This window comes from Moschus berezovskii, chromosome 2, assembly GCF_049115385.1.
Source record: "Moschus berezovskii isolate FMDL1 chromosome 2, NW_MosBer_1.0, whole genome shotgun sequence".
Lineage (NCBI taxonomy): Eukaryota > Metazoa > Chordata > Mammalia > Artiodactyla > Moschidae > Moschus > Moschus berezovskii.
In genome coordinates this window covers 65,798,228-65,822,565 of record NC_142461.1, presented here as the reverse complement: position 1 = coordinate 65,822,565, position 24,338 = coordinate 65,798,228, and the positions used below count along the sequence as shown (strand labels likewise).

The window sequence follows — 24,338 nt, the reverse complement described above, 5'->3', positions numbered from 1 at the left end:
ATACAAATTTTTTCCATTTCTTAACTTTGTACCTATATGAGATGACAGATTTTCACTAAACTTATTGTGATAATACTTTCATGATGTAAGTCAAGTCATCATGCTATATATCTTAAACTTATGCAATGCTGTATGTCAACTATATCTCAATAAAACTGGAAGAAAAATAAATAAATGAAAATGGTTAAGATAGTAAAATTTGCTGTAGGTATTTTACTACAATTAAAAAAGCAAAACACTGACAACATCAAATGCTTACGAGGATATAGAACAACAGGAATGATCATTCATCGCTGGTAGAAATTTAAATGGTGCAGCCACTTGGAAGAGACTTTTCAATAAAGTCTATTGAAAAGCAATTCATATAACATAAAATTAACCACTAGCCATTTTAAAGTGTACAGTCAGTGGCATTTAGGGCACAGTATTGTGTGACCAGCACCTCTACCTAGTTCTGCACATTTCACCACCACTAACAGGCAGTTCCTACACAGGTACTCCACTCACCCTTCCCCCTGGGCCTCTGACAACCACTAAGCTAACTGTTGTCTCTGTGAATTTGTCTAGTCTAGACATTTCGTATAAGTAGAATCATATCATGTGCTTGTGTGCTTGGTCACTCAGTCGTGTCTGACTCTTTGGAGCCCCATGGACTGTAGCCCACCAGGTTCCTCTGTACATGGAATTTCCCAGGCAAGGATACTGGAGTTGGTTGCATTTCCTACTCCAAGGGATCTTCCAACTCAGGGATCAAACCCGTTGTCTCCTGCATCTCCTGTATTGGCAGACAGATTCTTTACCAATAGCACCACCTAAGATTTATCCACATTGCGGCATGTACCAGTACTTTACTCCTTTTTAAGGCTGAATACTATTCTATTGTATGTACAGACCACATCTTCATCTTTCATCAGCTGACAGACACTTGGGTTGTTTCTACCTATCAGCTACTGTAGCCAGTACAGTGAAGACCTTGTCTGTACAAGTCTTTGTTTGACTATGTGTGAAGGATTGTTTTCTTAATGCCACATCCTCCGCTGCCTTTAGATTAGTAAAAGCTAAGAAGATAAGTAAAGGAAGGGAGTAGAAATAAAATTAATATGTAAAGAGCAAATTAATAATATTGACTGTCTTTACTAATAATAATAATTAATATTTAAATTAATAATCTTTAAGAAGCACCTATATTTAACACTTTTATCTTCACTCAGTTCAGTTCAGTTCAGTCGCTCAGTCATGTCCGACTCTGCAACCCCATGAATCATAGCACGCCAGGCCTCCCTGTCCATCACCAACTCCCAGAGTTCACTCAAACTCACCTCCATCGAGTCGGTGATGCCATCCAGCCATCTCATTCTCTGCCATCCCCTTCTCCTCCTGCCCCCAATCCCTCCCAGCATCAGAAATTCTAACATACTTTATCACCTCTGTTTTATAGATAAGGAAAGTGAGGCTCAGAACATTAAATAATTTGTTCACATTCACAAAGCCAGTGAGGGTCAGCCAGCAATGGACCCTGAGTTTCCCAGACCCCACACTGCCTTTCTGTTACCTCCCCCATCAAACTAGCAATGGAGGTGAGAGAATGGATAATAGGTACACCACCATGACAAGTAACTCTCACCAAAACACTCACCTGGGTGAAGTCATCATGCAGAAGCTAATGGTTCAAAGACCCTGGCTGTACCCATAAACTCAGAGAAACGAAGAGGGGTGATGATGTGGTTTTCAGCGTGTGTAACCAGCTCACCAGGGTTACTCTAGACCCTTCCTCTCTGCTTATTCTCTGAAAGAATACAGCTGGTCCAGCTCCTACCTTCCACCAACCCAGTGGAACTGGACACGAGCACATCCCAGAGTGGATGCAGGTAGGCACGTACCTGGGGCTGGATGCTCCGTGCTCTCCCGGGAGAGCTCCTGCAGGCACTGGTCCCTCTCCACCCGCAGCACCTGCAGCACATCACACAGTCGAGGTGGGGTACCAACCTGAAAGCCCAAAACCAAGAGCGCTAGTCAGCACCACAAAGCTGATTCTAGCACATGAGGCCTCTCTGTGAGCAAGACTGGGGCCAGACAGCAGAGATTCAAAAAGAGGAAGACACAATAGTGAATGTAACAAAAAAGAAGCGGACTTCTATCCCTTCTCCAGGGGATCTTCCCGACCCAGGAATCGAACTCCGGGTGTCCTGCATTGCAGGTGGGTTCTTTACCAATTGAGCTATCAAGGAAGCCCCACAGATACAGAAACAAACTAGTAGTTACCAGCAGGAAGAGGGAATGGGAGAAGGATAAAATACAGGCAGGGGAGTAAGAGGCACAGATTGTTAGGTATAAAATAAGCCACAAGGATACATTGTACAACACAGGGAATATAGCCCATATTTTGTAATAACTATAAGTGGAGTATAACCTTTAAAAATTGTGAAGCACTAATTGTATACATTTGTAACCTATATAATATTATACATCAACCATACTTCAATAACAATAGACTTGTAAGAAAAAGTAATTTAAGCGATAGACTTTAGTTAATGTATCAATATTAGTACACCAACTGTAATCAACGCACCGGTTTAATGCAAAACATTAATAACAAGAGACACTGGGCAGGAGGGATTGAGAGGGGTATATGGTCATTCTTTGCACTTTCTGTACAATTTTTCTATAAACTTAAGTCCTCTCAACAAAATAAGTTCTATTAATTAAAAAAAATAACTGGGAGAAATCAGTTTACCTAATTTAAAGACTTGCTGCATAGCTATAGTAGTCAAAAGAACTTGGTATTAGCAGAAGAATAGGCAACAGTGTTATAGTAATTGGACAGCTATAGATAACAAAACAAACCTAACACTCATACCTTATATAAAAATTACCGCAAAATAATGATGGACTTGAGTGCAGAAAACTCAACGAAAACTTTTAGAAAACAGCACAGGAGAACATCTTCAAAATGCAGAGCAAGACAAAGATTCTTTATACTTGACACCAAAAGCAAGATCCAGAAAAAGAAAAACTGATAAACTGGACTTTATCAAAACTAAAAACTTTTGCTTCATGAAAAACCACTCTAAGAGGATGAAAAGACAAGCTATAGACTAGGAGAAAATATCTGCAATTAACAAATTAGGATTAATATCTAGAATATATAAAGAACATTCAAAATCCAATAGTAAGCAAATTTTAAAAATCTGACTAGAAGATAGGCAAAATGCATGAAGAGACATTTCACAAAAGAAGATATACAAATGGCAAACAAGAGCATGAAAAAGATGTTCAACATTATTAGCTATTCAGTTCAGTTCAGTTCAGTTCAGTCGCTCAGTCATGTCCGACTCTTTGCGACCCCATGAATCACAGCACGCCAGGTCTCCCTGTCTATCACCAACTCCTGGAGTTCACTCAAATCCACCTCCATCGAGTTGGTGATGCCATCCAGCCATCTCATCCTCTGTCGTCCCCTTCTTCTCCTGCCCCCAATCCTTCCCAGCATCGGAGTCTTTTCCAGTGAATCAACTCGTCGCATGAGGTGGCCAAAGTATTGGAGTTTCAGCTTTAGCATCAGTCCTTCCAGTGAACACCCAGGATTGATCTCCCTTTAGAATGGACTGGTTGGATCTCCTTGCTGTCCAAGGGACTCTCAAGAATCTTCTCCAGCACCACAGTTCAAAAGCATCAATTCTTCGGCAATCAGCTTTCTTCACAGTCCAACTCTCACATCCATACATGACCACTGGAAAAACCATAGCCTTGACTAGATGGACCTTTGTTGGCAAAGTAATGTCTCTGCTTTTTAATATACTATCTAGGTTGGCCATAACTTTCCTTCCAAGGAGTAAGCGTCTTTTAATTTCCTGGCTGCAATCAGCAGCCGCAGTGATTTTGGAGTCCAAAAAAATAAAGTCTGACACTGTTTCCACTGTTTCCCCATCTATTTCCCATGCAGTGATGAGACCAGATGCCATGATCTTTGTTTTCTGAATGTTGAGCTTCAAGCCAACCTTTACACTCTCCTCTTTCACTTTCATCAAAAGAGGCTTTTTAGTTCCTCTTCACTTTCTGCCATAAGGGTGGTGTCATCTGCATATCAGAGGTTATTGATATTTCTCCCAGCAATCTTGAAATCACAATGTGATATCACTACATGCTTATTAGAAGATCCAAAATAAAAAACCACAACAACGTTGGCAAGGCTGTGGTGAAACTAGGTCACTCACATATTGCTGGTGGGATTGTAAAATGAGACAGCCTCTCTGGAAAACAAGTTGGCAGGGTCTTAAGAAAAGCTAAACGTGCAACTATTAATATTACATGATCCAACCATTGCGCTCCCGGGCATTTATCCTGGAGAAGTGAAAGCTTATGTTCACACACACACAAAAAAACACCTGTATACTAATATTTCAGTTCAGTTCAGTTCATTTCAGTTCAGTCGCTTAGTCGTGTCCGACTCTCCGCGACCCCATGAATCACAGCACGCCAGGCCTCCCTGTCCATCACCAACTCCCGGAGTTCACTCAAACTCATGTCCACAGAGTCGGTGATGCCATCCAGCCATCTCATTTATTCCTAATACCTCAAAACTAAAACAATCCAGATGCCTTTCAATGTGTAAGTGGTGAACTAGGGAACATCCATACTGTGAAATTCTGTGCTTAGTCTTTCAGTCAGGTCCGACTCTGTGACCCCATGGACTGTAGCCAGCCAGGCTCCTCTGTCCCTGAGGATTCTCTAAGCAAGAATATTGGAGTGGCTTGCCATGCCCTCCTCCAAGGGAACCCAGAGATCAAACCCAGGTCTCCCACATTGCAGGAGGATTCTTTTGCCATCTGAGCCAACAGGGAAGCCCTCAGCAATAAAGAGGAACAAAGTGGTGATACATGGACCAACCTATATGAATCTCCAGAGAAGTATGCTCAGTGGAAAAAGCCAATCCAAAACAGTTACAGTATGATTTCATTCATATAATGTTCTTTCTTAATTTAATTTTTCTTTTATATTGGAGTATACCTGATTTACAATGTTGTGTTAATTTCAGGTGTACAGCAAAGTGATTCCGTTATCCATATACATATATCCATTATTTTTCCTATTCTTTTCCCATATGGTTACTACAACACAGTATTAAGTACAGTTCCCTGTGCTACACAGTAGGTCCTCATTGATTATCTATTTTATATACAGTCAGTCAGTGAGTCAGTTCAGTCGCTCAGTCGTGTCCGACTCTTTGCGACCCCATGAATCACAGCACGCCAGGCCTCCCTGTCCATCACCAACTCCCGGAGTTCACTCAAACTCATGTCCACAGAGTCGGTGATGCCATCCAGCCATCTCATTCTCTGTCGTCCCCTTCTCCTCCTGCCCCCAATCCCTCCCAGCATCAGAGTCTCCCAAACGCTTAATTATCACTCCCACTGCCACCGACATTTCCCCTTTGGTAACCATAAGCTTGTTTCCTATGTCTGTGAGTCTGTTTCTGTCCTGAAAATACATTCATTTGCATCATTTTTTAGATTCCACAACATTTACGTAACATTCTTGCTGCGGTAAAATTATAGAGATTGAGACATTAATGCATCAGCTGAGAAGGACAGCCGAGGGTGGGAGGGAGAAAGGTATGACGGTGACAGAGCACCATGACGGGTCTTCAGGGTTGCAGACTTGCTCTGCACAGTGCCTGGATCAATGTCAGTGTCACAGTGGGTCAGTCAAGCCCTAGCTCACTTGCAAACACTAAGAAAGAAAGAAACACGCATTGCTACATGCCACTGAGTTTCTGTGATTGTTACGCAGCATAGATGACTGGGTGGGGGCGGCATTTCCTGAAAGTGTGCATTCTTGGAGGTTGAAGAAAGGGGTGCTCTAGCACAGAGGGCTCTTGTAAGCGATGGAGCAAGATGAGGAATGAGGGAACACCTACAGTGGGAATCCTCTCCAAGAAAGGTTCAACTTCCTTCGTGTTTTTCCCTAGGACTATGGAAAAATATGCACTCACTTCACATGTGAGCAAGGTTATGCTCAAAATCCTTCAAGCTAGGCTTCAGCAGTACATGAACCAAGAACTTCCAGATGCACAAGATAGATTTAGAAAAGGCAGAGGAACCAGGGATCAAATTGCTAACGTTCACTGGATCATCGTAAAAGCAAGGGAACTCCAGAAAAACATCTATTTCTGTTTCACTGACTACAATGAAGCCTTTGACTGTGTGGATCACAACAGACTGGAAAATTCTTAGAGATAGGAATACCAGACCACCTTATCTGTTTCCTGAGAAACCTAGATGCAGGTCAAGAAGCAACTGTTAGAACTGGACACTCGGGAACAATAGACTGGTTCCAAATTGGGAAAGGAGTACATCAAGGCTGTATATTGTCACCCTGCTTATTTTTAACTTCTATGCAGAGTATATCACTCACAATGCTGGGCTGAATGAATCACGAGCTGGAATCAAGATTGCAGGGAGAAATATCAACAATCTCAGATACGCAGATGATACCACTCTAATGACAGAAAGTGAAGAGGAACTAAAGAGCTTCTTGATGAGGGTGAAAGAGGAGAATGAAAATGCTGGCTTAAAACTTAACATTCAAAAAACTAAGATCATGGCATCCAGTTCCATCACTTCATGGCAAATAGATGGGAAAAAAGCAGAAGCGGTGACAGATTTTGTTTTTTCTTGGGCTCCAAAATCATTGCAGATGGTGACTACAGTCATGAAGTTAAAAGATGCTTGCTCCTTAAAAGGAAAGCTATGGCAAACCTAGACAGTGTATTAAAAAGCAGAGACATCACTTTGCCAACAAAGGTCTGTCTAGTCAAAGCTATGGTTTTTGACTAGATGTGAGATGTAAGAATTGGACCATAAAGAATGCTGAGCGCCAAAGGCTGGTGCCTCGAATTGCGGTTCTGGAGAAGATCCTTGAGAGTCCCTTGGACAGCAAAGAGATCAAACCAGTCAATCCTAAAGGATATCAACCCTGAATATTCATCAGAAGGACTGATGATGAAGCTCCAATGCTTTGGCCATCTGATTGGAAGAGCCGACTCCCTGGAAAAGATCCTGATGCTGTGAAAGATTGAGGAAAGGAGGAGAAGGGGGTGACAGAAGATGAGACGGTTGAATAACATCATTGACTCAATGGATATAAGCTTGAGCAAGCTCCAGGAGATAGTGAAGGACAGGGAAGCCTGGCATGCTGCAGTCCATGGGGTCACAAAGAGTCAGATGTGACTTAGCGACTAAACAACAACAATGGAAAAATAATCATTAGAGGATAGTTTAGCTTCCTTTAATTCTAAATTTCTTAAGTTGTATCAAAATATACATACCATTTGCCATTGCAATCATGTTTAAGTGTACAATTCAGTGGTATTAAATGAAAAGTTGTACAGTGATCACTCCTATCCATTCCCAGGACTTCTACAGCCCAACAGAAACTCTGCACCAATTAAACAGCAACCTCTATTCTACTTTCTGACTCTGTGAATATGTCTGTTCTAGATGCTTCATGTAAGTGGCATCAGACAATATTTGCTCTTCCGCGTCTCACTTCACACCCCTGTTGTAGCCTCTGTTGGAATTTCACTCCTCTATATGGATGAATACTATTCCATCGATGGACAGACCACACCTTGCTCATCTACTCATCACTTGGGTGTTTCCACCTCTTGGCTATTGCGAATAATGCGGCCAAGAACAGAGGTGTACAATTATCTCTTTGAGTCCCTGCTTTCAATTCTTCTAGGTACATATCTAGAAGTGAAACAGCTGGATCTTATGGTAATTCTATGTTTACTTTTTTAAGGGACCCCCACACCGTTTTCCACATCAGCTGTACCATTTTACCTTCCTGCCAACAATGCACAGAGTTCTAATTTCTCTACGTCCTCATCCTCAACCCTTATTCTTCTGTTTCAATAATATCTATTGTGCTGTGCTGTGCTAAGTCATTTCAGTCATGTCGGACTCTCTGCAACTCTATGGATTGTAGCCTGCCAGGCTCCTCTGTCCATGGGATTTTCCAGGCAAGAATACCGGAGTGGGTTGCCTTTTCCTCCTCTGGGGGATCTTACCGTCCCAGGGATCAAACCTGTGTCTTTTCCGTCTCCTGCACTGGCAGGCAGGTTCTTTACCAGTAGCATAAACTGGCAAGCTCCAATATCTATCTTAACTGGTGTGAAGTAGATCATTCCACATTTCGTTTACCCTTAATCCTTTCATTAAAACTGAATACACCAAGATTATTTTGTGTGGTGGCATGTCAACTGCAGAAACGTATGCATCCACTGTTTGTGTGACAGCAACAGTATTCTGTTGAAAGGGCTGAGTCTGTGGATGAGTCTGCAGCCTGTAGACAATGGTCTCAGTGACAGAGTGGGGCCATCAGGGTAGCTGGGAGTGGCTGGGAAGATTGTGTTCATAGAGCAACAGTTTGTTAGATGCCTCAGAGGGAAAATGAAGGAGGAAAAAGCCCCCTTATCATCTAAGTTTTCCTAGAGGAAAGAAGAGGCTGATATTTAAAAGTCAAATGTATGTATGCTTGTGCATGTTTCTATATAATCTATAAATTTAGAAATATTGGGAATTTCCTGGCAATCCAGTGCTTAGGACTCTGTGTTTTCACTGCCGAGGGCATGAGCAGGTTCACTCCCTAGTCAGAGACTGAACAAGCTGGACAGCACAGCCAAAAAATTCTTTTTTAAGACAAAAACAGACTACGCTCTATAGTTCACCCCTTTAAAACTTTCCTCTAAATCCACAGGAGAAACAAGTGAAGGTGAAAGTATTGCTAAAATTTATATAAAATACTCCTCAAAGCAAGAGCTATTAGTCTTGAAAAGGTTCCTTTTAATAGTTTTTAAAAATCAAGTTTGGATAGGTACTTTTTTTTCTTTTACTTGTCCTAGTACTAAAGTGCTTATAGCGAAAAACAGCAGTCCCCTTGCCTAAACTTTTCCTGCTCTCCAGAGAAAACCACTTCCCTTTTCTTTAGATGTATATTTTCATTTTATCTCTGTATTTCAAAATTATCTCATACTGTTATTTCTTGGTTTATCAATTTGAGACATTATCCAAAACTCTCTATTATTTAGATGCTTTTAAACCTCCCTACATATACTCCCCTCCCCCCATATAATATATTGATATAGGCTTCTCTTAATTTTTAGTTAAATGAATGGTCTGTATTTATAGTTACTTACTTTGACTATGAAATATGGTTCACTGCTGAGTCTAGCCATGTAAAACGATTATGTCTCTTCCCGTACATTTTGTTTTTCCTGTGGTCAACAATTTACTTTGCGTTTTTCACTTGATTAGTTTATCTAGGTAGATAGGGTTAATTTATCCAAATGCTCCAACAGCCCTGATAGACATTTATCAAGAGGTCTATTCTTTCTCCTCCTGGAGCCCTCTCTCCCACAGACCTCTGCCAATGGGGTCTGACACCTGGCTGTGCTTTAGGGGCCCTCTCCCTGGCTCCCCCAGTCCCAGTTCCATTTCCTATATTCCCTGTCTTTTACTTGGCTTTGCTTCCTTGTTCTTCAGAAGCACATTCTACAGTAACTTCCTGAGAAAGCACATATAAGGAGGTCAACTTCTGAATCTTTTCAGGAGTGAAAAAGCTTTTATTTACCTGCTGCTGCTGCTAAGTTGCTTCAGTCATGGCCGACTCTGTGTGACCCCATAGACGACAGCCCACCAGGCTCCCCCATCCCTGGGATTCTCCAGGCAAGAATACTGCAGTGGGTTGCCATTTCCTTCCCCAATGTGTGAAAATGAAGTCGCTCAGTCATGTCAGACTCTTAGTGATCCCATGGACGGAGGAGCCTGGTAGGCTGCAGTCCATGGGGTCACGAAGAGTCGAACACGACTGAGTGACTTCACTTTCACTTTTCATTTTCATGCATTGGAGAAGGAAATGGCAACCCACTTCAGTGTTCTTGCCTGAGAATCCCAGGGACGCGGGAGCCTGGTGGGCTGCCATCTATGGGGTGGCACAGAGTTGGACACGACTGAAGCGACTTAGCAGCAGCAGCAGTCTAGTTTATACAGTGAGAAAGAAAGAGGGAACTCGATCCTACAACCAGTTCCAAACCCAAAATGTCATCTAACACTTACTGGGTCCCTAGGATGCCCTGCAATCTTATTGCCATAGCTCACAGGCTCCAAGGGGTCCAGAGGCGCCTGTGGTGGGAGCATGCGGGGAAGGTAGTGGCCAGGTCACCATGGACCACAAGCAGTGGCAGGAAACCCCTGGGAGGCACTGCACTGCGCAGGCGAGAAGTCATCCCCATAGCGGAGGGGGTGTGCACAGATGTGACGGGGGCCAGCAGGGGCTGAGGGCCAGTTGAGGACAGGGGCCAGCGTGGTTCCCATGTGTCTGCTTTGGGCACCTCAATAACTCCAACAACAGGGAAAACAAGGACAAGAATGTGAGTCTGGCAGCAGCTGAAGTGAGATAAGCATGGTTAAGGCTGAGTTTATATCACCTTAAGATGACCAAGGAGACTCACTAGTAAGAGAGAGCAGCATAAGGAGAGCAAGGGCCAGAGACAGTGCCTGAGACAGTGACCCTCACAGGCTGGGAAGATGAGCAAAAGGAGGGACCACGTGAGAGGAGGGATCACACAAGAGGAAGGAACCATGTGACACAGGGAAACCATGAAAGAGGGAAAACCTCATTTGAGGCGCAATGGGAACCACGAGCCTGGGAGAGGCAGGCGCCAAGGTGAGGAAGAGGGGGAGGACTTAGTGTCCCAGCACCAAATGTCTCTAAGAGGCCGGAGTCCCATGGGTGCCCTGCCCACCTTGCCCAGAACAGCCAGGGTGTGTGCTCGCTGCCTTGATGTCATTCGTCATAACGTCCACACTCTCATCAACCAGGTGTTCCCCTTGGGTAGCACAGAGACCACGCCGTGTCTAGGGAAAGTGGGATGACGCAGGGCCTGGTGAGACTGATGCGAGGCGGGGACGGGTGGGAGCCAGGGTGCTGCAGGCTGAGGATCGGACAGAGGTGGAGGCAGGGATCATAGACGCATCTTCCAAAATGCTGGCCATGAGCAGTAGCAGAGGAACCATGGCCAGAGCTGTAGAGTTCCTCTGCCACTTGGCTGGGTGGGTTTGGGCAGGTTGACCAGCTGATGGAAAACCCAGTCAAGAGAAGGAGGATGAAGGCTACTGCTGTGTCATCTCAGGACAAAAGTCACTGAGCATGGTCAGGGGCAGAGGTCAGGGGCATGGGGCCAGAGCAAAGCCTCCATTCCACTCAGGTGTGATGCAGACTGAATGTCTGTGTCCCTCAAAAAGTACATTGACTCCCTAACCCCAGGTGTGGCTCTGTTAGGAGACAGGGCCCAGAAGGAGTTCATTAAGGTCAAATGAGGTCAGAGGGTGGGGCCCAAATCTGATAGGATTAACGTCCTTACAAGAGATATCAGTGAACTCACTCTCAGAAGTCAGAGGAAAGGTTACATGAGGACCAGGCAGCCAACTGCAAGCCAGGGAGGGAGGTCTTCCCAGAATCCAACCATGATCTGGGATATCCAGCCTCCAGGCCTATGAGAAGATAAATTTCCACTGTTCAAGCCCCTCAGTCTGTTCTGCTCTATCACAGCATGACATTAAAAGAAGGGCAGAAGGACTGGAACAGGAGAGTACAACTTAGATTCATCTATGAGGGCAAGATGCTGCTGTTCATTCTCCGACTCTCGGGATATGGGAGGTAAACCCATCTAGTGAAAATGAAAGGAGATCCAACCAGTCCATTCTAAAGGAAATCAATCCTGGGTGTTCATTGGAAGGACTGATGCTAAAGCTGAAACTGCAATACTTTGGCCACCTCATGCGACAAGTTGACTCACTGGAAAAGACTCTGATGCTGGGAAAGGTTGGGGTCGGGAAGAGAAGGGGACGACAGAGAATGAGATGGCTGGATGGCATCACCGACTCTGTGGACATGAGTTTGAGTGAACTCCGGGAGTTGGTGATGGACAGGGAGGCCTGGCGTGCTGTGATTCATGGGGTCGCGGAGAGTTGGACACGACTGAGCGACTGAACTGAAAATGAAAGAAGGTGGTAAGGTCAGAAATCTCAGAAGACACCAAGGGGAGCCTCGTGGAGCCAAGAGAGAGGGAAGTGATGTGGGGCATGCGGTGATTCTGGAGAAGTCTGGAAAACTCGGGAATCCTGGCAGCACAACCAGGAGATGACCCGCCAGGGAGGTCCCTTCCCCAGACACTCCTTGGACTCTCTCAGACATGGAATATTGAAGCTGGGTGGGCCCCAAGAGATCCCTGCTTTCTTATATCCTCATGAATACTTACATACTCTGTCATGTAAGCAAGTAGATAGAATCTGAGTGTTGTGGGTCTTATCTTGGGCTGCAGGTTGTTCCAGAGCCCAAGCAAAGGTCAGTGGTTACTTCAACTTGCTAAGGGCAGGGATGCAGGGGCCAAACCAGAGGCCACTCTGGGGGCAGAGCTCTAATCCTAGTTGTGGAATCTGGGCTTTCAACAAGGGGTGCCAGGAAGAGACCTGTGCCCTCCAATGTCAAGGGAGGGGATTTGGGGGATGGGACAGGAGGGGAGCTCTGTAGCAACTCCTAAAGTGGGTGCCAAAGTCTAAAGGACTCCCCTAAACAGTGTGGGATCTCTCCTGTTTTTTTGAATTTATGGCTCCAAGCTCATCTCTGGCCACCCTCAGCAAAATGCTGTGTGTAATTCCGTATTTTGTTTGTCTTTTATAAAGTGATTAGATTAAACTGTAGTTATTGTCATTCTGTGGTTTGGGAGAGATTTCATGACAGCGCCTTGGGAGCCAGAAACCAGAGCAGCCTCTCTTTGGAAGCAGATGCACGTGCTGGTTAAGAACAGCTGGGTTTGGGTCCTTACACCATCATGTCCAGCTGGGTAACTTGACCAATGGTTTCACCTCTTTCTGAGTCTCAGTTTCTTTAGATGCAGAGTGAGGATGATGACTGTTGGTGGGAGAAGTCATGTAGTGCCAGGCACAGCTTAGCAAACTATCTAGTGTGAAGTAGGCACTCGGTGAGGGAAGCCTTCACCACCATCATCATCATGGTCATCAGTCACATGAATTTTAGGAATAGCAAAAAAAGAAATCCACAATACTACCTGGGAATACTGTTCAGGGATACAAAGCTCCCAGGGACTTTTCTCTAAGAGGCATTAGTAGTCAGATCCTCTGGTGACCTTGCAGGCCTTCCTAAAATTCTGCTCACCCAGCTTGTCAACCTCTGGGTCCAGATGCAGTCCAGAAAGGGGTGGGGACCACCACAAGCCAGACCCCCTCCTTAGAGCTTTTTTGTTTCTGAGCCATCAACTGGGAAGAAATGAAGAGGGACGTGGGGGAATAGGAAGGGAGGGTGGAGAAGCCAAAGGAACCCATGCCCTACAGAGGTCTTTTCATCTGGAGATGGGTTTTCACTGGTACACCTGCTTCTGTCTCCAGCTCAGATTCCCTGTCACCAACCTCACTACCTGAATCCAATATCCAGTGACACCCATTACGAATCTTGTTCACACATTTCCCCTGAGATATAATAACTTTTAAGGCAGTAGTTCTCAACCAGGGCAGTTTTGCCCTGCCTGCTCCCAGAGGACAGTTGGCAATGTCTGGAGACACTTTCTGTTGGCACAACTTGGAGAGAAGATGCTAACTTCTGGTAGGCAGAGTACAGGGATGCTGCTGGACAGCACACAATGCACAGGACACCCCAACCCCCTGCGCCCCTCTCTCTAACCACCATCTCCACCCTCTGCTCCCTCCCATGCCAGGGGAGGGCCTAGATCTTGTCCCAGCATCCCATGTGGAAAGCTCAGATTTAATATCCAGGATTAGTGTCAAAGTTAAGAAACCCTGCTTGAAGGAAAAAGTAGCCCCTTGTACCCCACTTAACTCACTGAGGTTCTCAGGTGGGCAGTTGGCCAGATGCCCTGGATTTAAAAGCCCTCCCCTGAGAGACTACACCTTTGCCTGGCACATTTATGTACAATTTTGTAAGCAATGATTGCATGTAAGATGTCATTCTTCACTACCTGTTGTTATATGAAAGTGACCCACATGACGGCAGCCACTGTGGATAACAACATCATTCATTCAGCCCACACACAGTAATTGACTCTTCTGATATGACAGGATCTAAGGATAAAAGATGAGTACGACTAAGTCTCAAGGTTCAAGCTCTAAGTGAACGTATTGGGGAGGACGGGAAGGACAGGTGCACTGGTAAATAATGACAATACTGTTCCAGGTAAAAATCCTCATGTAAGGGGAGGTGAAGCGAGTTTCTGATGGGGGTCTCAAAAAACTGCCCCACCAGCCATCGGCACTTTTCAGTCCACTTGCAAGGGACCCTCCCTACATCTCTGTATGGAAAGGAGGGGAGTTAGAGGGAGTAGTAATAAGCAATCTGGCCTTAGTGATCCCCCAGCACCACCAGTTAGGAAGATGCCTATGATTTCCCTCAAGACGAAGCATGAAATGAATAAGGAATTGTTTGAATGCCTTTCAGTTTCAAAATCAAATGCCTGACCACTCAAACAGAAAAAAAGCAGGGTTCCATAGGCTGGGAAATCCTCCAACCGAACCAGGGCAATTCCATCCCTATTTGTTGAAGGAGTTCTCTGCCAAGAAGTGTGAACCTCAGATCTGGATAAGCCCATAAAACCACCAGAGAGCCAAGACTTACACACAGGAAACCACCTGGCAGGAACATAAAGTGGCCCGTGAGTAGATAAAGATGCAAGCAAAGACAAGCGACAACCCAGACAAAGCCCTGGGCAGTTGAGAGTGGCGAGATCTGAGCTTTAGTCCCAGAGCTGCCACAGACTTACTGATAAGGAGCAGGTCCCTGCTTTATGTGGGTATCAGTATGCTCCCCTGTAAAAGGAGAAAAGTGGACCAGGGCATAATAAAGCATCCTTCCAAGGCACACAGAAGACCTGAACCAAGGGAAGTTTCTCATTTTCCCCTGGGTTTATTCCTAAAATGACGCTGGAAATTAAAATGTACGTTGAACCTTAGTCCTGAAGACTCAGCCATTTGTTGATTTCTTCTGACAATGGCAGTGTTACTGTAGATACTCAAAAAGGAGGCTGCCCGGGGGCTGGGGTGGGGTGGGTAGCGAGGTCAACAAGAGGGCTGCCTCCCAGCTCTGGGCACCAAATAACAACACACTTGGTGGCTGAATTCGGCTTTGAACTGTCCCCATGTCTCAGGTGGCGTTTCCCCAAAGTGGGAGCTCAGACTTGCAAGCAGGTGCTGTTGTCCTAGCACCTTCCAACTGCAGCACCGAGGACAGGAGGCTCCAAGTTATTAACACAAAGGAGCTGCACAGGAGAGCCATAAACCCTACCCTGGATACCACAGGAGCTGTGCCTCCTGCGTGTCAACACTCCCACCAGCTCCAGAAGCAGGTCTTTCTTATAGCCAACCAGGAGAGGACCACCTGAGGGCCACTGACAGTTTGCAGGAAGGGTCTGCTCAGGACAGAGACTTCAGGCTCAAGACGATGAGTTGAGTTCCCAATCCCTGGGGAGTTTCTTGGGACTGAGGTGGTGGGGGGGCCTGTTTGGAAAGCTGGTGAAAAGGGGAAGTTCTGGAATCTGTGTGCCCCTTCCTCACCCCTCCTTCTCCGCACTGGGCGCAGCCACCCTCTTTCACAAACCCCACAGGCAGAGGCCAGGACTCCCTGGAGTTTCTGAGAAAGCAACATAAGCCATAACTCACTCTGCTGCCTTCCCTTTTCTCTGCCAGTTCCTCCCTGGACCTGGTTTGGGGAGACCAGCTGCTCCCAGAAGTCCCCAGACCCACCGACGTTGCGGAGCCAAACCCACGAGACCAACGAGGAAGCTGCAAACGCTCGCATTACAGCCCCGGCAGTTAGGGCCAAAGCTTTCGGAGGTCTCCCCATGCGCAGCCGCTGTCCGTGCGAATGGCAAGGCTCTGGGGCAGACAGACTGGGTTCCAGCTGTCTTTTCTCGGGGCAAGTTTTTTGGTCTTTCCAAATCTCGCTTTCCTTGTCCACAAAGTGAGGGTGAAAATAGCAACTTCGAAAGTCGATGATGAGGTTTCAAGGAAATATTGCAGGCAAAGTGCCCGCACACAAAAGGCACGGCCAGGGGCGGCTCCCGAATTTCCGCCCAGGAGCGCCCGGGGTGGGGTGAAGGGCAAGGCGGGTTATCTCAGTGCTGCCTGAGCCCGAGCACATACAGATTTTATTTCGGAGGAGAGGAGCCTCCGGAGAGGAGCAGACAAAAATCATAGTCGTGGGGAAAGGAATGGAGAGGAACGCCTCCCACTGCCCAGCAGAAGATCTGGGGGGCTCCCTCCACCCCTCACCCCTAGTGGGACCCGCGGAAGGGCGCGTACTCACCGCGTGCGCGGCGCAGGCTAGCAGCAGCAGCCCGGGCAGTGGCGGCAGGCGGGGGCGCATGGTGCCGCGTGCGCTCCCCTGGCGCCCCGACGGCCGGCTGCCCGCGCGCGCCGCAGCTCGGGACTCAGCGCTCCCTGCCGCCTCTCGGACCCCGGCTAGCCGCCGCGCCCAGGGAAGCCATGGCCCCACCCGCGGCGGGCCCGGGACTGTGCCTCCTCTGACGGGGTGGCCCCGCACCACGCCGCCCGCTGGTTGATAAGGACGCGGCGCGGCGCGCGCTCCTCCACCCTCCCCGGCTGGCTGGCCGGCTGGCGGGAGCCAGCTGTGGAGGAGGTGGAGGGAGGACGCGAGGCCTAGAGCGGCTCCCGCAGGCTAGGCTCGGCAGGCCCCGCTGCCACACCCCCACGGAATAAAAGAGCCCTCCCCAAGGTCCCGGTCAGCGCCGCCACGGCTGCGCTGCGTGAGGATGGGCAGGAGGCCACTTTTTGGAGCCTCAGCCTTCTCATCCGAACAGTACATCTAATAATACCCGCCTTCTGGGTGAAAAGTTTGTACTAGGGCCCTGTGACACAGCCGGTGCTCGCTAAATCCCTTCGGCACTATTCTGGGGGGCAGCTACTCCATTTCTGATTTTCACTTTTTTTTTTTTTTTCCTTTCTTATTAGATATTTACGCTCCTTCCAGAAAGTTGCACACACATGAGCTCCATCACACTGAGAAGCCTTTGATGATCAGGTGACACCAAGGAGGACCATCCGTGCACTCCAGCGTTTGGGGCTGGGCAGGAGCTTTTGTGCTTTCTGGTTCCCCGGGGAGCTATTTCAGTATTAGGCAGGTGTGCCCAGCAGCTGCTCATCCTGAGTCTGAGGGCTCAGATCTCCTTGTTGTTTAGTCGCTCAGTCGTGTACAACACCTTGCAAGGCCATGGACTGTAGCCCACCAGGTTCCTCAGTTCATGGGATTCTCCAGGCAAGAATACTGGCGAGGGTTGCCATTTCCTTCTTCATCGGATCTCCTGGGTTGGCTTTTGGCTTCTCAGTACAGTGCAAGGCACCCTCAGAGGGCTTTTGTAGACCCAGGTTTTTCTTTTTCTGCTCTGGTGCACATTCCCTTTCCTTTTGTGTCTCCTTTCATCTAGATCTTTTTCTCAGGCACTTGAAGTCCATCAGCTCATTGACGTCTCCTCTCCCTTACCCTCTTCCCCACACATGGAAGTGAGGTGAGCTCTACCTGATTGCTGTCTTTGGCATAAGGACTGGCATGAGATTCTGGGCATGTGTACATGCGCGCACACACACACCCTTTCCTTTCATAGTGTCCCCACCAGCAGAGAGCCTGTAACTGGATTGCTCTGGCCCAGGCTGTCATTGGAAGTCAAGGTTCTGACTGCCTTGATCAAGTGGTCAGTGGCAGGTGGTGGTTTCTCCCCTCTGGTCCACAAGTATAAACCACATTCTTTGAGACCATTATCACCAACAAAAGTGATATTGGGTCCCATTGTCTTCCTCGTATTTCTCAATTGGTTCAAGATTCAGGCTGGGAAAATGTTAAGAACTAGTTTCTCTGACATCCTAAATGTGCATTAGAGAAAGGGCATGCGGTAAGGATATGCCATTTTTATTACATAGACTTTCATGTTGCATGAATAGTTTCTGTAATGACTGGATGTATTGCTTTTTTGATGAAAAGACCAAAGAAGAAAATAATGCAAAATTCAATCTGTGCTGTAAACGACTTTTGTTCTGGGCAATTCAATCAATTTCTGGCCTGTGGAAAGTCATTGTTCCTTAAATAGGAGGCTCTGTCTCTCAGAGTATTGAGAAAAGGATCTGAAATGCTCTGTGGGAAGCCATGGATGCCGTCAGTGGCTTTGTAGAACCTGCCTGAGAACACAATTTCAGAATAGGGTGGAAGGGAGCATATGGGGAACTAACCAATACCCACCATGTGCGGGGGAGTTTTTTAATAATTGGGTGTATCATCATAGTCAATTCTCCAAGACTGTCTGAGAGACACTGACTTCCCTTGATGAATCAGATGGGAACTTGAGGCTTGGGAAAGGTAACCATTTGCCTCAACAATGCAGCCAACAAGGGGCAGGGCCTGGATTGAACCCAGGACTGAGTCCAAAGCCCGGGCCCATGTCCTTTGCATGGCACTAGAACTTCTCTTAATCCTGAAGATGACTTTCTTACTCTCAGTTTCCAAAGCTCTTTTGCATGCAGCATTTCATTTGATCCTTGAAACAGCTCCATGGGGTCTGTAGGACCGGTGATCAGGGGCTGCAGGAGAGGGAGACTCCATTGCTCACATGGTTTCGTTGAAAGTTTAATGAGAAGATGCCATATAGAGGTGTGGGTGGGGCTCAGGGAACCAGCAGGGGACATGCAGGTGCCCAGGTCAGCGGCAGTAGGCCTGGTCAGACTCCTCTGCACCTCTTCTGCTTTGACCTTGGCCCCATCTGTCTTTGGCCTGCCTCAGCAAGACTCCTGCCAGGGGTTAGTGAGAATCTTCCCCCTTGATATCTCGTCAAGTTCTTTGTCTCCCACCCTTGGTGTCTAATCCTGTCCTGCCTTCAGCAAAAGGGTGTTAAGTCAGTTTAGCAGAAATCTCCCTGTCTTGATGTCTCCTCTTAGTAATCGTCCATCCACGGCTGCCCTCACCCTGCCCCATAGCTACAAATCCTCTTTGTTTCTTGTTATATTCTGAGTCGATCCCTGGTTCTCTCCTCTGTTGCAACACCCCTGTTGTAACAGTCTTGAAAGAAGGCATCTTTACTATTTTAATAAGTGTCAGGATAAATTTCCTTTAACAAGGAGCAAAGAGAGAAAGCAGTGTCTCCTGAAGCAGGCAAGAGCTGTCCTTGGGAGTGGAGCCACCCACAGGATCTTAACCAGAGGGGAATGCAGCCTCTGTCAAAACCACGGTCTGGGACTTCCCTGGTGGCCCAGTGGTTAAGACCTGTGTTTCCACTGCAGGGGGTGCAGGTTCCATCCCTGGTTTAGGAACCAAGATCCCACATGCTGCAGAGCACAACCAAAAACAAACAAATGGAAAAACTGTCAGGGGTTGGGATAAATACCCTGACCTCTCTTCTGCCCTCTGAATCTCCTGGCTATGTCTTCCATTGGCTGAACCCAACCCAAAGCCAGAGACAAGACAGACAGATTGGGGAGAGACTGTCCATAGCATTTCTCTATGTCCATAGAGTTTAACCTCCCTCCCGGGTGGAGAAGGCAAAAAAGAGATTTGAGAGGGATGAGGCAAAAGGAGAATAACCCCACTAGGGTATATCATTCTACCCATTTAACAGATGAAGGAACCTGAGCAGGTGAAGATGGGTGGGGCCGGAACTGCAGATCACAAGGGATTGTTTGCACTGAAACTCTGGTCTCTTGATTCCCAGCCTGAGTTCTCCATCACACTTAGGTCCGTTACACCTGAAACTAGTGATGGAAAATCAGAGCAATGATTTACTATCACTTCACAGTCCTGGGGACTGGCTGGGCTCAGCCGACAGTTCCCTGGTTTAGCACATCTCACATGGTGGCAGTCAGAGTCCTCCGGAGACATGCTCGCTTGGATGACTGGGGCTGGGCTTGCTCCACATGGCCCCAGCTCCAGGCAGCTTCAGGGTGCCTGGGCTTCTTAAACTGTGATCCCAAAGCTGCTTGTCCTGAGACAGAGCAGGTGGAAGGTGCACCGTGATTTATAACCCAGCCTCATCTGCTTCTACTGCTTTTTGTTGTCCAGATAATCATAAAAGCCAGTCCCAGTTCTAGGGGAGGCAACATAGACTCTGCCTCTTGATGGAGAGTAGGAAGATCCTGGAGGAGAAGGTGAGATCCCTAGTACTATTAGTACTAGTACTAATACCAGTACTGTTAGCGGGGCTGTGGGGAAATGCTTGATGTCCACCCTCTAAATTCATTATAACTCCCAGGAGCAACAGAGAGCGGTGTCTCTTTGATTTTGATGCTTTTCCAGGCCTTGAGCCTCATTCCTTTCTCCAAGTTACACTGGAGAGGTAGGTGTGGTGGGGCATAGGAAACTAAGTTAGGACCATCCCCAAGCACTCTAAGTCATGTTCTCACAACAGTAACTTAAAAATTCAAAAAGACAATGTACCCTAATGCTCACAGCAACACTTTTCACAATAGCTAAGGCATGAAAGCATCCTAAATGTCCATCGACAAAGGATTGGATAAAAAAGATATGATATATGTACACAATGAAATATTACTCAACCATAAAAAGAATGAGATAATGCCATTTGCAGCAACATGGATGGACCTAGAGACTATCAAGCTAAGTGAAATAAGTCAAACAGAGAAAGACAAATATGATATCGCTATATGTGGAATCTAAAAAATGAAACAAATGAACTTATTTACAAAACAGAAACAAGGCTCACAGACACAGAGAACAAATTTAAGATTACTAAAAGGGAAGAGGGGTGGGGGAGGGATAAATTAGGAGTTTGGGGTTAGCAAATACAAACTACTATATATATATATATATATATACAACTGAATCATGTTGTATACACTTGCAACTGTTTAATAACACAACATTGTAAATCAGCTATCAGTTTGGTTCAGTCGCTCAGTCATGTCCAACTCTTTGCAACCTTATGGACTGCAGCATGCCAGGCTTGCCTGTCCATCACCAACTCCCAGAGCTTGTTCAAGCTCATGTCCATCGAGTTGCTGATGCCATCCAACCATCTCATCTTCTGTCGTCCCCTTCTCCTCGTGCCCTCAATCTTTCTCAGCATTGGGGTCTTCCCCTATGAGTCGGTTCTTCTCATCGGGTGGCTAAAGTATTGGAGCTTCAGCTTCAGCATCAGTCCTTCCAATGAATATTCAGGACTATACAGTCCATGGGGTCCCAAGAGTTGGATATGACTGAGCGACTTACACACATACTTCAATTAAAAATTTTAAGTTACCCTGAGGGTGGGAGATCGTGTATTTGATTCCAGGGTAACTTGCTCTCTACTGCTTCATACAGATAGCCTTTATCACCCCAGGGAGGCAGAATATATGGCTAAATACTGAATGTTAGCCAAAAGATGCCACTTTGGCATAAGTATTGTTTTGAGCCAAAGGCAACTGAGAACCAGCAGGTACAGGAAAAGCTCTTCACCTCCCCAGAGATGCCAAAATGTAAAGTACAAAAGTGCCCCTTTGTAAAGGAGATTTTTAAGAAATGGAAATTTCCTTTACAAAAGGACTCATTTGTACAGGAGAGGAGAGGAAGAGAACTGCTCTTTTTACCTGCGAGAGTCTAACCTGCACAGCAGGACACAAGGGGAGTTCTTTTACCATCCAGCTCCCCCATCTCCTTCCCAGCTCGCCTCCCCCACCCAGAAACCCCCAAACCACTTCTCCTTTGTTAACCTAAAACAATGTAGAAACCTCAGTCATTTGCTGCCTCCTGGGCTGTGATTTCCTTGTGAAATTCTGTACCTATCTGGGCAATTAAAACTTTTTCTCTTGTTAATCTGTCTTGTCAGATTGATTTCAGGCTTCAGCCACTGAACCTGGGAGGGGAGAAAGAATAAGATTTCTCCCTCTCCCCCACCAAAATGAAATATAAAAATTACCCTAGTGTCAAAAGAGAAAAAAAGCTTTTCTTCTCTCCCTTTTCCTTCAGCATTTCCCTTAGAAAACTTGTAAATCCCCTCTGTCTCTGAGATGTATGTAAATCTTTATAAAAGCTAAATAAGCCTCTTGCCCGTTTTGCATCCCAGGATCTTTCTTGAAGATCTTGAAACCTTCTCTTTGAAACGTGATTGTCCAGGAGAATGGTGCCCTGTCTTCCTAATACTGTGGGAGTTCAGCCTACATGCTTGACTCCAAGTTGTAATTTTCCAGCTTGTCAAAAAGATCAGAGAAGTTTTGTTTTTCCTTTGGTAAAGACAATTAGCATGTATGTGATGGATTGTGTGTGTCTGGCTGAAAGATTAAGATTTCTGCTTGTCTTTGCCATCGGAAGCCAGTGATGTGCATCAGAGTCTGGTTTCATGCGCACTCAATAAAAACACTGATTTATCAGTTTCTTCATTTTGTGGAGAGGGGCTACCTGGTTGGCTGGAGAAATTGTTAACTACTTCAACAAGAAATTAAGGTATATATATATAATCTCCTGCATGTTTCCAATAGCAATAAACACTTGTTGGAGAAAGTAATTAAGCACATCCATTCAGTGCTTATTTATTGAGCAGCTGCTCTGTTTCAGGTGCTATGCCAGACCCATACAGGCTTGCGGAAATTGCTTGCATGAAGCCCTGTGATTGCACCCCTCTCAGGAGGCCCAGAAAGACAACTGAGGTGGTCAAGACTTCAGAAGTTTGCCCAAGCACATATTTAACACCTACTGGTTGACTGAAGTAAGCGACCATAGAATGTACGGTTGTTGTTAGTCACTTAGATGTGTCCGTACATATGGCAGGTATGGTCTATTGGGATAAATTCTATGGGAGCCTATACTCAGGGACCAGAGTAAGCCTTGAGGGTTAATGTATTAGGCCGAGTCCTTCAGTCATCATTTTTGTAGGTAAATTGTCAATACATTTGGATATTGATGATTTTACAAGGTTCAACCTGTGGTTATATATGGTCAGCCACCATTACCTCTTCTGAGACAAAGAGCTCCCTTATCCATCCCTACTCTTAGGCCATGTGGTTTGGGTGGGGCTTTCACCACCACCAGCTCAGGTGTGAGCACATGACCCAGACCCAGGCAAGGAGAGTCACCCCCACCAATTAACCACAGTGAACGGTTGGCAGATGGACACACAACTGAAGCGGGGCCACTAGGAGTGACACCAACAAAACCTACATGATGGCAGATGATGCTGAAGCTCATGGCATGATGGCAGACTTTCAAATGTTGTGAAGAGATCCAAGAACAAAGAAACCATCCTGTTGCGCATGCATGCAGCCATGATGGGAGCCTCGATGGATAGGTAGATATGGAGATAGATAAATAGATACATAGATAGATAGGCAGACAGATAAATATTATAGATAGAAAGGTAGCTAGAGAGAGAAATGAACAGATAGGCAGATAGAGAGCTCCATAGATAATTTTCATTAATTTAAAAAATTTTTTTGAAATATAGTTGACTTATATTGTGTTAATCTCTGCTACACAACAAAGTGACTCAGTTTCTTTTTCATATTCTTTTCCATTTTGGTTTGTCACAGGGTATTGAGTGTGGTTCTCTTAGATGGATAATTTTTTAAAATATTTCTTTAACCTTTGAATTCTTTTCTGTCACTTATAACAAAAAGAGCCCTGCATGGACTTATGGAAGCTTCCCAAGGATGTGATGCATGCGTTGCAAAGACTGCTTTGGGGACGGAGGTGGGGGTGGGGTGAGAGGGTGAGGAGTTGACTGTGGCTGGGGATCCAGGTTTAAGCCTTCCCTAATGACTACACCCGGAGAAGGCAATGGCAACCCACTCCAGTACTCTTGCCTGGACAATCCCACGGACGGAGGAGCTTGGTAGGCTGCAGTCCATGGGGCTGCTGATGACTGAGCGACTTCACTTTCACTTTCCACTTTCATGCATTGGAGAAGGAAATGGCAACCCACTCCAGTGTTCCTGCCTGGAGAATCCCAGGGATGGTGGAGCCTGGTGGGCTGCCGTCTATGGGGTCGCACAGAGTCAGACACGACTGAAGCGACTTAGCAGCAGCAGCAGCAATGACTACACCAAAGAAACGAACTTGCTCTGCCCCTTCAGCTGCTCAATAAACCAAACAAAAAGGTCTGTTCTCTTCTGCGTGTGAGCTCTTCTGAGAGTCAAGCTAATGCATTATTGATGAGCCATAAATAATGGGGCCAGCATGATTTCCTATTCAGTGTTGAAGTACAAAGGTATAACACTGACTTTTTAATGAGGTTTTTATGACTCAGGTTCACTGTTTAC

The 24,338-nt window shown here is 46.2% G+C and overlaps 1 protein-coding gene across 1 annotated transcript in view; it reads right to left on the bottom strand.

Annotated features, from left to right (window-relative positions):
* SCTR (secretin receptor) overlaps positions 1 to 16,665 on the bottom strand; it is a 70,903-nt gene extending 54,238 nt beyond the window's left edge. Inside the window, exons 1-2 of the mRNA XM_055397833.2 lie at positions 16,396 to 16,665; positions 1,881 to 1,986 (exon numbers count right to left, since the gene is read on the bottom strand). Coding sequence (XP_055253808.2) covers positions 1,881 to 1,986; positions 16,396 to 16,455 — 166 coding nt within the window. The 5' untranslated portion in view covers positions 16,456 to 16,665. The remainder of the gene's footprint in view (positions 1 to 1,880; positions 1,987 to 16,395) is intronic.
* Positions 16,666 to 24,338: the final 7,673 nt, after the last annotated feature.